The 15866-nt window shown below is 32.6% G+C and overlaps 1 protein-coding gene across 1 annotated transcript; it reads right to left on the bottom strand.

Annotated features, from left to right (window-relative positions):
* Nucleotides 1-7985: 7985 nt before the first annotated feature.
* Nucleotides 7986-12978, bottom strand: LOC139822362 (maltase A3). Its single transcript, XM_071794008.1, has 10 exons — nucleotides 12763-12978; nucleotides 12365-12544; nucleotides 11991-12148; nucleotides 11644-11778; nucleotides 11049-11248; nucleotides 10729-10927; nucleotides 10127-10581; nucleotides 9632-9772; nucleotides 9451-9557; nucleotides 7986-9205 (listed from the first exon to the last, which is right to left on the bottom strand). Exons 1-10 carry the CDS (start codon nucleotides 12932-12934, stop codon nucleotides 9042-9044), a joined length of 1911 nt encoding a protein of 636 aa, XP_071650109.1. The 5' UTR covers nucleotides 12935-12978; the 3' UTR covers nucleotides 7986-9041.
* Between the last annotated feature and the right edge of the window lie 2888 nt (nucleotides 12979-15866).

Below are 15866 nucleotides of genomic sequence, written 5' to 3'. Positions count from 1 at the left end.
TTTTATTTTGTCTATAATTTTTTCTATCAAATTATATCCCCTTGTCCCTGCCTACCCGAATCCCTACCTACCTATCCGTATCCCTACCCACCCGTATTCCAATCTATATAGTCCTACCTATCCATTTTCCTACCTACCCGTGTCCCGTGTTATAATTTAATATACAAAGCTTTAATTAATTAAGTCCGTGACACGTTTTATAAGGGGCCTGATTTGCTGATTGATCCAGAGGGATATCTTAAAGTGCAGATAGGATTATTTAAAATTTGGAATTGAGGGTTTTAATACGCGCGCAATTGGTATTTAATTGGGGGTTTTCCCGCACATATGTGAGAAAATAGCCCTACTGGGCAAATAAACAGATATATACAAAATTATTTTGTATGTTACCTTGTGTATGTTAGCTACCTTACAAACCTTTAATTCAATATAGACCTTATCTTAAAAGATATAGCGTAGTTTACGTCGTTTCTTCTGGCCAAGATCATTGGACTCACCTTTTGCGTTGTTATTGGCCAAATCTATTTTGGCTGTATGTCAGCCAGAAAATGAGAAGGAGACAAACTCCTTCAATGCCGGCTGATTAACAGCGCCAGCAGACGATTCTAATGTTACGGTCAATTACGAATCGTCGCGATCGTTAATAAACGCGCGTTAATCATAACGAAAAAAAATAAACAACCACGTTCGTTAATATAATATAATACGCGTAATTAATTTATTCGTCCAAGAATTATAGCAACAATAGAAAGTAAAATAGAATTATATCATCAAGAAATAATGAAAGAATTTTATGTTAATCGCGTTCTAATACAAATCGTCGCGATTATATCTCACAATCAGTCGCGAATATCTGGATTTCAATAGTGTAATGTAGAAACACGAGACACACAACAGAAATTTTAAAATTAATTAATGACTCGATCAATCAATTATTTATTAATGAATGGACAAACAATGTTTAGTATAAATTGAACCGAACCGCGAACCGAATCACGAATCGTCACTTAAATCTCACTTTAGATATCAAGTGAGATATTTAAACATTTTAAACTGAATGACGTGAGATTCAAAGGAAACAATGATTTCTTTACATAATTAATATCGCAATCAATATAATGAATTTATCAAGTCCTCGCGCATGTAACATATTTGTCTTTACAAATTTTTATATACATATTTATATAAATATTTCGTTATTATAATGCAAATTGTTATCAAAATTATATTTAATATGACATATCCGAAATACATCTCTACGATTATATTAAGCATTTTAATGTAATATAATTGATATAAAAACTATCAACTTTGAAACTATTAACAGATAATTCTATACTCGAGATAAAAAATGATTCTATCCTGCGACAAAATATTCATTGGATCTCACGTTATTTTATTTTGCTTTGTTTATACAAAGCCAAGCTACATGGATAGACTATAAAAGATCAGGATAAAATCGGCGCATTATACATACGTATACAATAAAAATAAATACGATTAACTTCTTAGTGTGATCTATCAGTATCTATATATAATAAGGTTAGTGTGTGAAATATATGCAACGCGAATCAAAATATCTTTTGGTCTTTTTCATTTATAATACATGCATATTGAACTTATTAATACATTTTGCTTCCTTACACCAACTTATGTAATATTTAATCCTGGAGGAATATTTGGAATAGGAAGAGAAAGAGAGAGAGAGAGAGAGAGAGAGAGAGAGAGAGAAAAGAAAATAAAGAGAAATACATTTAATTGTATTTCAAAATTTTTTTATTTTTCTATATAACCGCTTAATTTATTTTATTTTGTTAAATCTATTTATCAGATCTATAATATCCTATTAGATATACCTAAAGATACCTGTATCTTTTAATATTTTTTAATTTTTTAATTATAATTATCTATTGTCTATGTATAAAAAAAATATTTTTTATTTATTTTTTAATTGTGTATAAAAAATATAAATGTTTTTAAAATTTTTATTCTGTACAAAAAATAAAAGTCATAAAAAATTTAAATGAAATCTTATATCCAAAAAATGTTATTCCACACTTTGTAAAATTTTACTTCCGTTTTTTGTCTATATATATTTCTTAATAATTTTAAAAACAAATTTGAAAAATGTAATTAATGTAATAAATTTAATAATTGATTTTAATATTGCACAAGAAAGATCATAATTGATATCTTTATATACTTGATAATAAAATATATATTTGTCAAATTCAAATAATTTGCTTATAAGTTTCAGGCGACTATAGTATACTTGGCGTATTCTGCAATACAAGGAACATTAGATGCATTAACAAATAATGCACCGACATAATGTATGTGCTTATGGGTACATTTTCCCGTAAGCACAATAAATCGATAAATAATGATACTCCAGGATTAATTATTTAGCCTAATCTGATCTAGTCTATCCATTTTAGGGCAACGAATCTGTGAGAAATCGCATTTATCTATAGTACTATTATATGGATACAATATACAATACATAAATATATCTAATATTGGTCTCACAAATTCGTTACCCCATACCATTATATAAAAAATTCGTCACTCACCGATCCGATGCGCAACGGGCGGAGTAATTCAGCCACGCAACTACGATGATACTGTAACAAAAACGAAAGATTTAAATTAAAGAGGCGCTGAAAATAATCAATGTTTCAAAAGATACACATAATTCTTACGCGCTGTTATCGCGATTAAATCTAATTCGTCATTTAATTAGATTTACTGATATAATTATTTATTTTCCGGAAAAAATATTTACAAAAATAAATTTCTATAAAATTTTAAATAATTTCTCTTTCTCTAATTATTTTTAATTGAATTTTTATATAGTTTATCGAAATAAAACAGTCTGAATAAATGGGAAAAAACTATTAATTATATGCAGATAAAAGATGATACTTACCCCAAGGTTGCTCCACCGGTGCCCGATATCCCCCTCGGACCTCCTCCTCCTCTCAGGACGTCGGGCCTCCTTCTTCTTCTTCTCCTCCGCACAGGACACTCGCGAGAAACACTCCCGGATAATAAACTACATCGCGCGCGGACTAATTATCAATAAAATGTCTTTTGCGCGATACTGTATAGAGACACTCCCGTTTAAAAACTCCATGAAAAGAATATTTCGTCAAGTATGCCGTAATATTCTTCAAATGGGCTCTGAAAAAGTTCTTTAGTCCGATTACTTAAACGGCACTCCCGAAGCAAACGCGACGAACCGACTGCGATTCGTTTATTCAGTTAAATCGGCGGACGAGGGTACGTTAGCTTCCCCGTCTTTGGATTTTTATCCAAGCAGAACAAGAGTTTTGCTTGGGTAACATCCTCGGGGTACTGGGCCTTCCCACCTCGCCAAGGTCGTACCCATGTGGGAAGGAAGTACTTTACTGTGTATAATATAAAAACAGGTATTATAAAATCAAGTTATCGATATATAAATATGGATAAAGAGGCTATAAAGAATTAGAATAAAATTGCAACATAATTAGTAGTTGTCTTTTTTTTTCATTAAATAAATTAATAAAACAATAATTAAAATAACAATAAAAATTGCCCCGATTCGTTCTGCGCTCATCACCGCGTTACTTTTTAATAATCCAATAATGACGACGAAATGTTCCAAGATGTCAGCAACTTGCCGCGATACTACACGAATCGAGCGGACGATTAATAAAGACACGCAGATGCAGTTGGCTAATCAAAGATACACACTATTGAAGTTAAATATCGCGCATACAGTACGGTATCGAACTCATAAATCTCGCCAAAGTAAAAGTTGCATTATTAATTTGCACGACGACAAATTGTGACTGCCGCCAGCCGGCCGCCAACTTACGCGACGCGAGATACACGAGATTATATGAAGCATTCACGAACGGGCGATGTATCATGGCGTTCCGTTACTCTCGAATCAATCGATACGACAATATAACTCAGCCCTCTTTTTCCCTACGGAGAGAATCGGAGATAAATCACACGACAATAATTCCGGCGCGGCACAGCGTTCAAAGCGTACGACACGAGGTAAATAAACGCTACATTCGAGTTGAAAAATATGGCGAGACGAGCGCCACAACTATCGCCCGCTTATATCACGAGTCACGACGAAAGCAAAATCGTTCGCAATTATTGCCGGCGTATACATACCTTCGCCGACTTTGCCTCGACATCTCCACCTCGACGGCGCGCGGCAACGTCTCCGTCTCGATCGAGCGATTCGCGCGATACGTTCATTCCGGCAAATCACACTTAAATACACTCGCAAATTATTCGAACGCGTACGGCACGTACTCGCGTAGGCGATTATTCCCGCGGCCCGCGGAACGAGGAGCAGGAGTGCCAATCGAAGAAACAAGCGCGTTCCGAATAACACACAGCACTGACCACGGGCACGGAGCACGGAGCACGGAGCACGGCGACGGGCGCAGCACAAACACTTTTCCTACCTGTGCGAAATTCATCTGGAGAACGATAGCTGAGTGACTTCCGCAGGTGATGGTACTCCGAGCGTTGACGGGAACAAGTGGCAAAGCCGCTCACCGGCAAAAACAATCGGCCGCGCAGCGACTTTCAAGTTCAATATCAATTCAACGGTCGCGCAGCCGTCGCGTCGCGTCGCCCGGCGTCCGGCTCGCCGCGCCGGCGGCGCGGCGGCGGCTCGGAGCGACCAAACGTGATTGGCCGGATCTGGTGGCTCGACTCGCTAGCCAATCGCGCTCGACCGCTCCGAGCCGCCGCGGCGCGGCGCGCGCAAGCGGCGCAAGGCACTTGTATACTACGTGACGCGTCGGTCGGTCGCGGTCGGTGCGAGACGCGAGACGTTGCAGTCGTTCGTGTAATATCTTTCTCGTGAATGAGAAGAAATCCGGTTACGAAGTGTGGCAAAGCGAACGTACGTCGAATATTCCGTTCCTTCTTGTGTCGAGTGAACCGAGTGGGACGCCGTCGCTGGGCGAAATGAACGCCGAATGCCGAATGCCGAATGCCGTGCTGGACGCCACGCCGTACGTATCATCCTCCTGGCTGTGATTTGGCGGGTCTCCTGCAGTGCGTCGTGATCGGTGAGTGAATTTTTTATTGTGCATGAGATACAAATGATTCGAAGCGCGATACACCTTAATAGAATCGTTGTCTCGCGTGTCGCAGTGAGACGATAACCTCGGATTCGCGTCTCTTGCCTCCGTGCTCCGTTTCGATTTCTACTCCGAATGAGTGAATCGCGCGGGAAGACGCTTCAGTGAATAGCTCGAATCTCTCGTTAAGCGCGGAAATTAATAATCAATTGAATAATTAAAGAGAAAACGATCGCGCGTTTGGTGTTAGCTCACTTATTGCTCGTCGCGATTGCGAACGATCGCGAACGAAGGCGAGCGACTGGAGCAAGCTTGCTTCAAAATGCGTATGAACGTCGCGAGTGCGAGTTAACAAGCTCAAATGTGCGTCGAAGAATATATACAATTCCGTTTCTTTGTTAAAGAACAGACACGCAATTCGCTCGTTTACTTAATTCGTCGTAAATGTTTCAAATTTACTTGCACGTGTGCTTCTTTATTCCTCACATAACTTCTACTTTACAAAAAATTTACGTTAAATTGTATAGTTTTTTATTTTTAAATTTCTTCGCGATCGTTCTCACAGCACGTTGATCGCGCATACCATAAAAGACGATGAACCACGTCGCTGCTAAGATACTTAAAAATAATAAAACATTCTCTGTTGCTTGTTTCCCAAATATTATTCGTTTTGCTTACAACATTTTTTATAAACGTGCCTACATTGCTTCGTATTTCGGGCTGTTATCTTGTAGATTTATTAGCGAGAAAAAGAAAGAACGTTGTCGCAATTGCATTAAACGTCGCGTTTTCGATCGTTGTTGGTTCGTCGTCTCGTTGACTGTTCCGAGAATCCTCCAAGACATCGCGGTGCCGTGCCTCGAGAGAGACTTGAAATCGCGTTTCGGAATATGCGGAATATCTCTCGCAAAGTGCTTAAAGTTTTTCGCGGAGAGTTATAAACATCGCGCCATACCCGCGCGTCCCGTACTATATAGAATCACGTGATTTCTTCGCACCTGTTGGCTGTTACCTTTTATGCGCCCGCGCGTGCATGGTGATTTTGCTCGTTCGTTTTTTTTGCACGTTATTTTTCTAGGGATGCATCAACGATGGAATAAATTGGCGATCATTGTCAGGTACGTGCACACATGTCATCGTTCTGCAGTTAGTGTTTCGATCAAATATTTTTCAATATTTGATTTAGGGATAAATATTATAGCAGTTACCATTTTCCAATTTTGCAACGACTCACGCACGTTTTACGCCACAACTGTGGCATGAGAAATTGTCCTTATAGATTACGACTGCTTTTACATTTTAATAGCTCTTAAATTAATAAAACAATTATTAAAAAGGAATAATAATTGTTACTGACCTTGTAAATAAAAAATTGCCTTTCACTTTTGGAGGCTTTAAGAAAGATTTATCACTAAAGGCAACTTTGGCCAAATTTTGATTAACTTAATCGGTGATTAAGTTAATCAGCAGAATTACTTAAAGCAAATTTTTATACAATTGCATTGTCTTTAATATTTTTCCGCATGTCAAACAGAAAAATTACTAAAAGCAACTTTGGTCATACCGAGATTAACTTGATCAGCGATTAATTCAACCGGCAGAATTGTTTAAAGCAAAATTTTTATACAATTTATTGTTTCTAATTTTTTTCCGCGAGTTAAATAATAGCATTAATAATTTGATTTATATATTAACAAAATAGTACAGATATTATTTGATGAATTAAGTACCGAATAACTTGATTGGAATTTGATTGAAACTTCGATAAAATCATTTTGTATTATTTCCAATAATATCTTTGTCACAACAATGACACGCAGGGTTAAAAAATATTACTGATAAAAATACATAACTTTTAATACTTACAAAGATTTGCTTGAAAAGTTTGCTGTGCGTTAACTTAGTAAATTTTGCAGCTAAAAGTTCACGATCAAAAAAAAGTGTAGAGTAATAAAAAAATAATTACGCTCATTATTATTATTATTAATATCGTTCAATTTTGGTTTAGGAATTTTCCAGCTAATGTATATCATATTTTAATAATATTTGTTCTTTTGTCTAAAATCTTCGAATTTTTTACGCAAATAGAAACTTCACGTTATTACATTTTTATGCCGTCTGATTTAATTTGAATTATTGTTAGAAATTTAGAAATACACGGCCTAGTAAGGCTAAAATATTAACAGTTATAAATAGTGTATTAACAGTTTGCCAATAGATTCAAATAAAATATTGTGTACCAAGCTGATTCTGCATTAAACTCGTGTTCCGCCGCCGATAATCTGATAGCAGATTGTTAGCAGAAACTGATCAGAATCTGTCATTTCGTCAAATTCGTGTTCCATTCAAATGGAATGTATTATTTAAAATATTTAAATGGTTTACGAATTGTCACACTGAGAAATAAATATTTAGATCTAAAAAAATATTTATTTAAACTGCTGCCAATAGCATATTTACTTAATATAATACACATATTTATTTAGAATTAAATATTTTTATTGAAATGAAGTAAAAATATCTAATTCTAAATAAATATGTGTATTATATACTAATTATAAGTAAATAAGCTATTGGCAGCAATCTAAATAAATATTTTTTTTTATCTAAATATTTTTTTCTCGGTGCAGATTCTGCTCGATTTCTGAAATCAATCTGTCATCATATTCCGTTAACAAATTCTGTTATGTATCTGCTAGCATTCTGCCGATACAAAATTTGTAACAGACACTTTGTAAAATCTTGAACAGATTTCGTTATCCGAGGGAAGGGAATGATAAACATTAAATAAAAATTCTGAGAGATATCTCTCGAAAAGATGTAATCTCTTAGCGGTTTTAAGAAAACAACCATGCAGTTGTAATTTGCTCTTTTTATTTTTTTCCTTCATGAGTGTATAACTGTAGTGTGTACATATTTCTCGGTAGATCGTTCCTTTGGCGTATACAAATCTCAGAATCGTCGAAGTTGTCAAAACAGCCTCTCTTTAGCTAAGCTTTAACATCGTGTATATAATTTTCGTGTTGCTCCATATTTGCTTTAATTATTCGAAGAGACAGTTTTGATTTCGCAATTCTATGCGATGGATTACGACATTTACGCTGATATTGACTCTTATATCACACTTGTCCTAACTGTTTAACCGTTTTGCGGTTGCTATATGAAATGAAACATACCCACATGCTTTTCTCTTCCAATATTATTTTGCCTCTCTTGCGCTTGCTCTAACTATTCCAACGTCTCTCTCATTCTGTCGAAAGCAGATGAATCGTGAGGAATTGACGATCCTTAAACTATGTCAATTTTTAGGAGTCTGACATTACAGAATAAATTTCTGCCGATTTTCTCCTCGTTTTATCCATCTTCTGCAGGATGACTGTTATGATATCGATCGCGATATATTTCGTATAAACTCTTGTCCGAGATGAGCGCGAATCTCGAGAAATTTAGCTTTAATATTAACCACACAGCTGTCGAAATGACAGCCGCTTTTTGTAAAACTTATCTGGACACTTATAATGGAACTGTTCGGAGTAGAATCCAATTGAAATTATTCTATTTTCTCTACAAAACACAATAAAAATATCTCTTGGAAATAATTAAATAATTCTGATGAACAGTTCCATAACACGTGCCCTGAAACAATTTTAAATGTTCAATAAATAAAGAAAAGTCTTTTTAGATGTATAACGGATACCAAACAGTATTTATTACATATAGTCATTACATCACACACTTAACCATCAACAATATATACATGAATTGTCAAAACACGCGATCTCCGCAATGACAGTTGCTCACGAAATAAGCGCAGAGAAAGAGAGAGAGAGAGAGAAAGAGAACCAATCGGCATCGCAGAAAGCGACAACAATACTTCGATAGATTCGACTATTGATGAGATGTCCTTAGAAGAGAAGGATTGGCTCTTATCTCTTATTATTATTTTTAAAATCTGCACAATGTTATTATGAGGCTTATCATTAACAAGAATGCAGAAGTACAATTTGACATTGCATTATTGGGCTTCTTAGTTGATTCTGGTTCTACTGTCGAACTCTTTCCTCCTTTTTCTGTCGTACTTTCGGATGTATGATCTCCGGTTACTTTAGCTGTAAAAGATGTATTTTTAGTGGTAACGTTAGTTTTTTATTTATTATACTAATAATTAGTAATAGTGTTAATTGATAAATATTAATACGATAAATACTAATATAATAATTAATAATTCATGAAATTGATAATTTTATGCATCTGTGCATGCATGCATAAATAAATAAATAAAATTATTTTTTTTTAAATGTATATTAATATATTTATATATTATATTAATATATATATTTACTGAAAGACGTACTTGGAGTAATAATTGGATCAGTTGTGGCTTGTCCTTGTTTTTCTTCGCCTTTTAATACAAGCGCAGCGTTTGCTGTTAATATAAAATTATCCCGTGGAACAGTGTCTCTGAAAATATATCATTAATTTATAGAGTAATTTGCGATTCTATTGTTATTTTTTTTTAAATAATTATAACTTACGTGACGCGAATTGCATTGCTAGAAGCCACAATAACATTCAAAGTATCTTCCAAATTAGAATAAATTGAAGTCATATTAATTTCCTCTTGCCGTAGACCCAAATTAATTACGACAATATACACTGGATGATTTTCCAAATACCTTATCAATAAAAAATAAATCCAAAATTTCGGTATTTATATAAACTTTCTAAACTTTAAAATAATTTACAAACGTAATATAAATAAAAGAGATTAACTTACGGAATAACATAAATAATATGAAAAAATGTGAACTAATGATTTTTAAATAAAATAAATAATATAAAAATATCTAAATTGTTTTCAAACAAAATTATTCATATTATTTTATGTTAAAATATTCTGTTAAAGATTTCTATTTTTATTGCCATTCTGCCGACAAAATTTGTAGCAGATAGTTTGCAAAATATGTTTTCAACAGATTCGGCTATTTATCAAATATTATTTATTACTATATAAATATTGTAATGCCAACCTTTTCAATACCAATACGCGATCATTATTCAGACTTGCAAATTCATAATCTCCATTTGTAAAAACTAACTCTTTTCTTAGACTAGCCAACTTCTGGTACGTTTTCAAATTGCTTCTCTTTTTACTTTGTTGTATTTCTACGTTTCTATAAGCATAATTAGAATGAATAGGGAGATATGTGGTTTTATTTGTAGAGAAACCAGCTGAAATTTTGGAACTCCATTGCATGGGAGTCCTCGCTGGATCTCTTGAAAAATATTCATATTCATTTATGCCTCTGGCGCAACCCATAAAATCAATAGTTCTGTTCCAAAATATTTTTGTGTCCAACATAGCTATTTCTTCGCCATAGTATGTATATGCTTGTCCAGGTAACAGAAGACTAAGCATATGAAGACCGTCGATTCGGTTGAGTCCGATTCTTGAAGCTGCTCTCGAATTATCATGATTTGAAAGCTACATTTATAAAAAATAATTAAGCTTCTAAGTAAAGTGAAAGTATATTAATTTTTCAAATAGCATAAACAACACAGTTACAAATTAAATAAAATTTTTTTCAATTTTTATAAAATTAATTTGAATTTATTAATTTAAGATTCTTACCACCCAGTTGGTCTTGGTGTCTTTTGGAAGAAATATAAGCCATTTCTCCAAGATGTATTTAATATAACTAGCTTCGCTGCTGTTACGAATATGTGTAATAAATTTAAAATTAAACGGTGGAATTCCTTTGTGCGTGCCATTGCCGTAATACGACAATAAATTTTCAACAGAAGTATCGTATGATTCGGCGATTAACAACCTAATGTTATTAAATCATATTAATTTTAATAATTAACACATATAATGTTATAATAATATAAGTATTAATAATATTATTATTTAAAAAAATAAAGTTTTAAAAAGGTCTTTAAAAATCATACTTTGATAAGGCATTATTTCTTGATACCCATTTATCAATATATTCACGAAATATGTAAAGAAGCTCGGTGCTTTCAGGAAGACTAAAAGTACCCTCTCCCGCAAAGGATTCATTTCTTAAAGCTTCGTCTTCGAAAAAATAAGGTACTGCATTAATTCGAAAACCATCGACGTTTCTTTTCAACCAAAAATCGAGTATATCCTGTTCACAGAATTGAATTATTTTCAGATTATTTTACAAAGAATAAGAATTATTCAAGAATTTCTTAATTATTTTTTAAATCAAAATTGTAAAATATAGATTAATAAAATATAGAAATTAATTATTATTAAATTTAGAGCATAATTATCGTTTAAATTAATAATTTATATTGATCAAATGAGATCAAATTGCTTTTAAATTTGTTTTAAACATTATGAAATTATTAAAGAAATTACAAATTGTTATGTAATGCAAGAAAGTTGATATTTTAATCTTTTCAGCTTTTTTAAATTTGTATCTTCTGTTTTAATTTGGATTTCCAAAATTATAAATGAATATTTCAAATTATTTCAAATTATTTTAATGAATATTTCATATTATATTATCTACGTTACCATTAATTCTTCGATTACTTTCTCGTTTCTCAAATTAAGATCCGGTTGAGAACTATGATACTTATGATAATACCATTGTTGTCTTTCATTGTGCCATGTCCATGCAGATCCTTCTTCGTCACTATGTATGCTTACCTGTGCACAAAATACATAAAAAGATATATCTATATTTATATATTACTAAAATATTTTCATCGTTGTTTGCAAATTAGATTGCTTTGAAATCTGGCATATAATTTTAAAAAAATTTTACTTAGGTACTGATCTTTATAAAAATCTTTATCTAAAAATATTGTACATTATATTAAAAAGAAAAAAACAATGGAAATGAAGAAAAATGCCAGTACCCAATTATTTGGTGGAATGTTGTTGCCGTCCTTATCGATACCACCATTTGTCCAGATATAATAATCAACATATGGCTCGATATTTTTTGCCGATAACCGGAACCATTCATGCTGATCGCTGGAATGATTAGGAATAATATCCAGAATGACTTTCAATCCTAAAAAAAATTTACAATGAAATTATAACAAAACAAGTGATTAAGAAAGTAATATTAAAATATACTAAACATTGAAAACAATATTATATAATATTTATCCATAATTACGTTCTGCACATATATTTGTAGATTGGAAAAATCTTTCCGTACGTTTTTTTTTGTTGGAAAAATTGAAAATCTCAGGAAAATTGCAGTAAACTATTTACTATTTTATACCTCGATCGTGAGCCTCTTGTATTAGATTGTCAAAGTCTTCTAAATCACCAAAAATAGGATCTATATCCGTGTAATTGGAGACGTCATATCCAGAATCGATTAATGGCGAACGATAAATAGGATTCAACCAAATTGTTTCGATTCCAAGATTCGTGATATAATCGAGCTGGCTAATAATACCTGTAAATAAATTACTAAAATTACATTAAATGAGTTTACATAAATGTAATATAATAAATAATATTGTATTAAAAAATTATTTAATATACAATATAATGATACATTCATGAATATATTAAGAAGAAAATTATTTTTTTAACATTCTTAAGTTTCTGATCGATGAAATCTTAATATAATTTTAATTTTTACTTATAATAGCAACAATTTATGTGACTTACCCTTCAGATCACCCTCACCATCGCCGTCGCTGTCTTGAAATCCTCTAGGCCAAATTTGATAAATTAACGTGGTTTCCCACCATTCCCTTTTTGCAGATTTCTCATTATCCATTCCATTTGCCCAAAGTACGAAAGTACTTATCAATAATATGTAGCGCATAAGCGCTAACATTGTACATTAAGTTTGGTAAAATTTCAATCTGTCCACAATTTTTAACAAGATGCAAATTGAGGCTGTGACCTCTTATCACGCAAACTAAAACAACACAATCTTGAAATTAGCAACATTTTTTTAGCAATTTTATATTCTTTTAACATAATTCCGTCGAAGAAATCTCGTTTCTCTCTGCGCAATGACAACGTCTGCGCGATGTATCAACATCTTGCACATCACACACTATATTCCATAAAAAATCAAAACTCCAATATAATACAAGCCTAACCAACATTTTGCATTAGTGATTTTAAAAGTTTTCAAATGTTTTTAAATTTTACATAGCACTTGTATCATATTTCTAAGTTATCTGACAATCCTATTTTTTAATGTTTTGATGTACTAAATAGAAATAAAACGTTTTGTATACTAGTTTCTTCAGTGGCGCCTTTTTCATCTTTTTTAAAAATTCTTATATACTTAAGTAGGCTATAAAGAAAAGCGGTTAATGTGTTACAAAAATTCGTTAAAAATTGATGTAATATTGAAGTACCTTTTCTTGGAGAAATTCACTTGAGACAACTCTTGACAAAACAATTCTTGTTGAATCTATATCATCTGTATTCTTTTCTTTATTTATTGCACCACTCAATAACCACAATCAATTTAAATATTGTTCAATGTTACTGTGCCGTTCTCTCTCTTGACATAGTCTTCTCGTGAATGATAAAAAGTGAGGCGTTAAAATTCTATAGTATATATCATAGATAACTATGTTATCATTATCAATATCACTGCTCCGATTGTCGTTCTTGAAGCTGTTGCAACTTAGGGTAGGGATACTTAATTCCAACCAAAAAGTAATACGGACGCACAACTTTGAGGTAAAGTCTTCCTATAATAATGGATATTATGGATTATTTATATATCTGGTAGAGAGAGAGGGAGGGAGAGAGAGGGAGGGAGAGAGAGAGAGAGAGAGAGAGAGAGAGAAGCAGAAAAGAAAAAAGAATGAAAAGAGAGCAAAAGAAAGAAAGAGAGAAGACAAAAGTGAGAAAATGAGAAAGCAAGAAAAGAGGGGCGGAAGGAGAAGAAGAAATAATTTGTTAGTATGGAAATTATATTTAAGTAAGATTTAAAATTATAAAAAATTTTATTTGTTAATACATTTGAGTATATTTGTGATATTTATTTGGTTATATATTTATTTATTTAAAAATATATAAATGCAAGTTTTAGGCGTAATTTAGATATTGCATTATTTGTATGGGGATTTAATTTAAAACACAAGTGTAAACTTTATTCAAGTTGTTAAAAAATAACAATAACAATAATTGAATTAAAATAATCACTTTTTGCTTTATATAAAACTTATATAAAATTTTTCTCTTGTTTTTTTTTCTTGAAAGTAAAAGAAACCGAAACTGATAATAAAGTGATTTAATAATTAAGGGATATAACTTTATTCTATGTTGTGATATATAATTAGATTTTTGTAGTGGTGAATAGATCAAAGCTGTGACGTTATTACCGAATTGTGTGTATCAAACAAAATGACATAAAAAACTTCTTAATGATAATAATCTGATTTATTGATAATCTGATATAATTGATGTGATAATCTTTGATAACACCCTTTTTTATTTATCGCGATTGTTTCAAAAGCATAGTCAAATCATGACAAACAGTGATGTAATTCATAATAACAGGACCAGGATAAAGAATATACGCATAAATATATTGCAATATAAACTGCTAATTTTGACAGTATTAAAAAGTTATTTTTAATCATGACTGCAATTGCATAAGTGGCTGCTATAGATAAAATACTTACACTTCGCATATTTTCGTGCTTTTGTTTGTTTTCCAAAATTATGCTTCGACTGATTCTTTTTTCAAAGATAATAATTAGTAACTTTGTTATTTGTAAACGCTATGCAATACGATAAACAGATGACAATTAAATTACGATGCAGTTTAGCGTGAAAAATACGCGCGGGTGTAAGCTCACTTCCAATCTTCTTGGACAATTTTTTTGGACAGACATCTCTGGCGAGGAGGAAAAGGAAAGAATATGAATTATAATTCTCATAACGTTCTATTTCGTAATTATTAGGCAATAACATAACACATAACAATACATATATACACGTGTATGTATGTCTACTGGCGAGCAGTATGTATATGTTCGCGCTTACACGGTATAAAACTCACAACGTGCGTTATTCGCGCTCGCTGCCCGATGCAGCCGTTAATTAATTTCGAATTAATCGTCCTAAATCACGTAATGCATTATACCTCCGAATTTAGATTGCTTTCTTCCGGAGATTAATGCCTCGATTATGTTATTAAATCGAGACAAAGAATTCTGAATTTCGTCAGAAAACTGTTTAGTATTTATATCAGATTAGATTAAACGATTCGTATCAGTGATTCATTAATATCGATTGTAAATTATGGTACTCGTGATCTAGGACGATAGCTTCGTTTATCTCACATTATAAAACACTTTGCTATATTAAACTTTGAAAGCAGTTTCACAGTGAAGCGATGTACGCACGATGCACGAGTAGGTAAACATCGCACGTATTCACTGTTCATGGAACCACCGTTTAATCTCTTAATCCTAGTCTGTAGAACAGTTTTTTTTTCTAAGGAACACACCGACTATCTTGTACATAATTTATTCTTATCCTTTGATAGATAAAGATCGTCGATGAGATGGACTTCGTAAATATATACGAAAAGTTTAAAGCATAATTGGACCAAATCCATGATTTTTAGGACATTTAACTCTCCTGGCACTCTAATGATTACTAGTGAAATACTAGTACCATAATGCAACTTCGCAAGAGGAAGGGAGAAAGAGAGAGAGAGAGAGAGAGAGAGAGAGAGAGAGAGAGAGAGAGAGAGAGCGAGGAGAGAGAGAGAGGAGGGAGAGAGAGGAGAG

Source organism: Temnothorax longispinosus, chromosome 11 (assembly GCF_030848805.1).
Source record: "Temnothorax longispinosus isolate EJ_2023e chromosome 11, Tlon_JGU_v1, whole genome shotgun sequence".
In the NCBI taxonomy this organism is placed as follows: Eukaryota; Metazoa; Arthropoda; class Insecta; order Hymenoptera; family Formicidae; genus Temnothorax; species Temnothorax longispinosus.
Note: the sequence above shows the minus strand (reverse complement) of the source record. Positions and strands in the feature narration are given on the sequence as shown.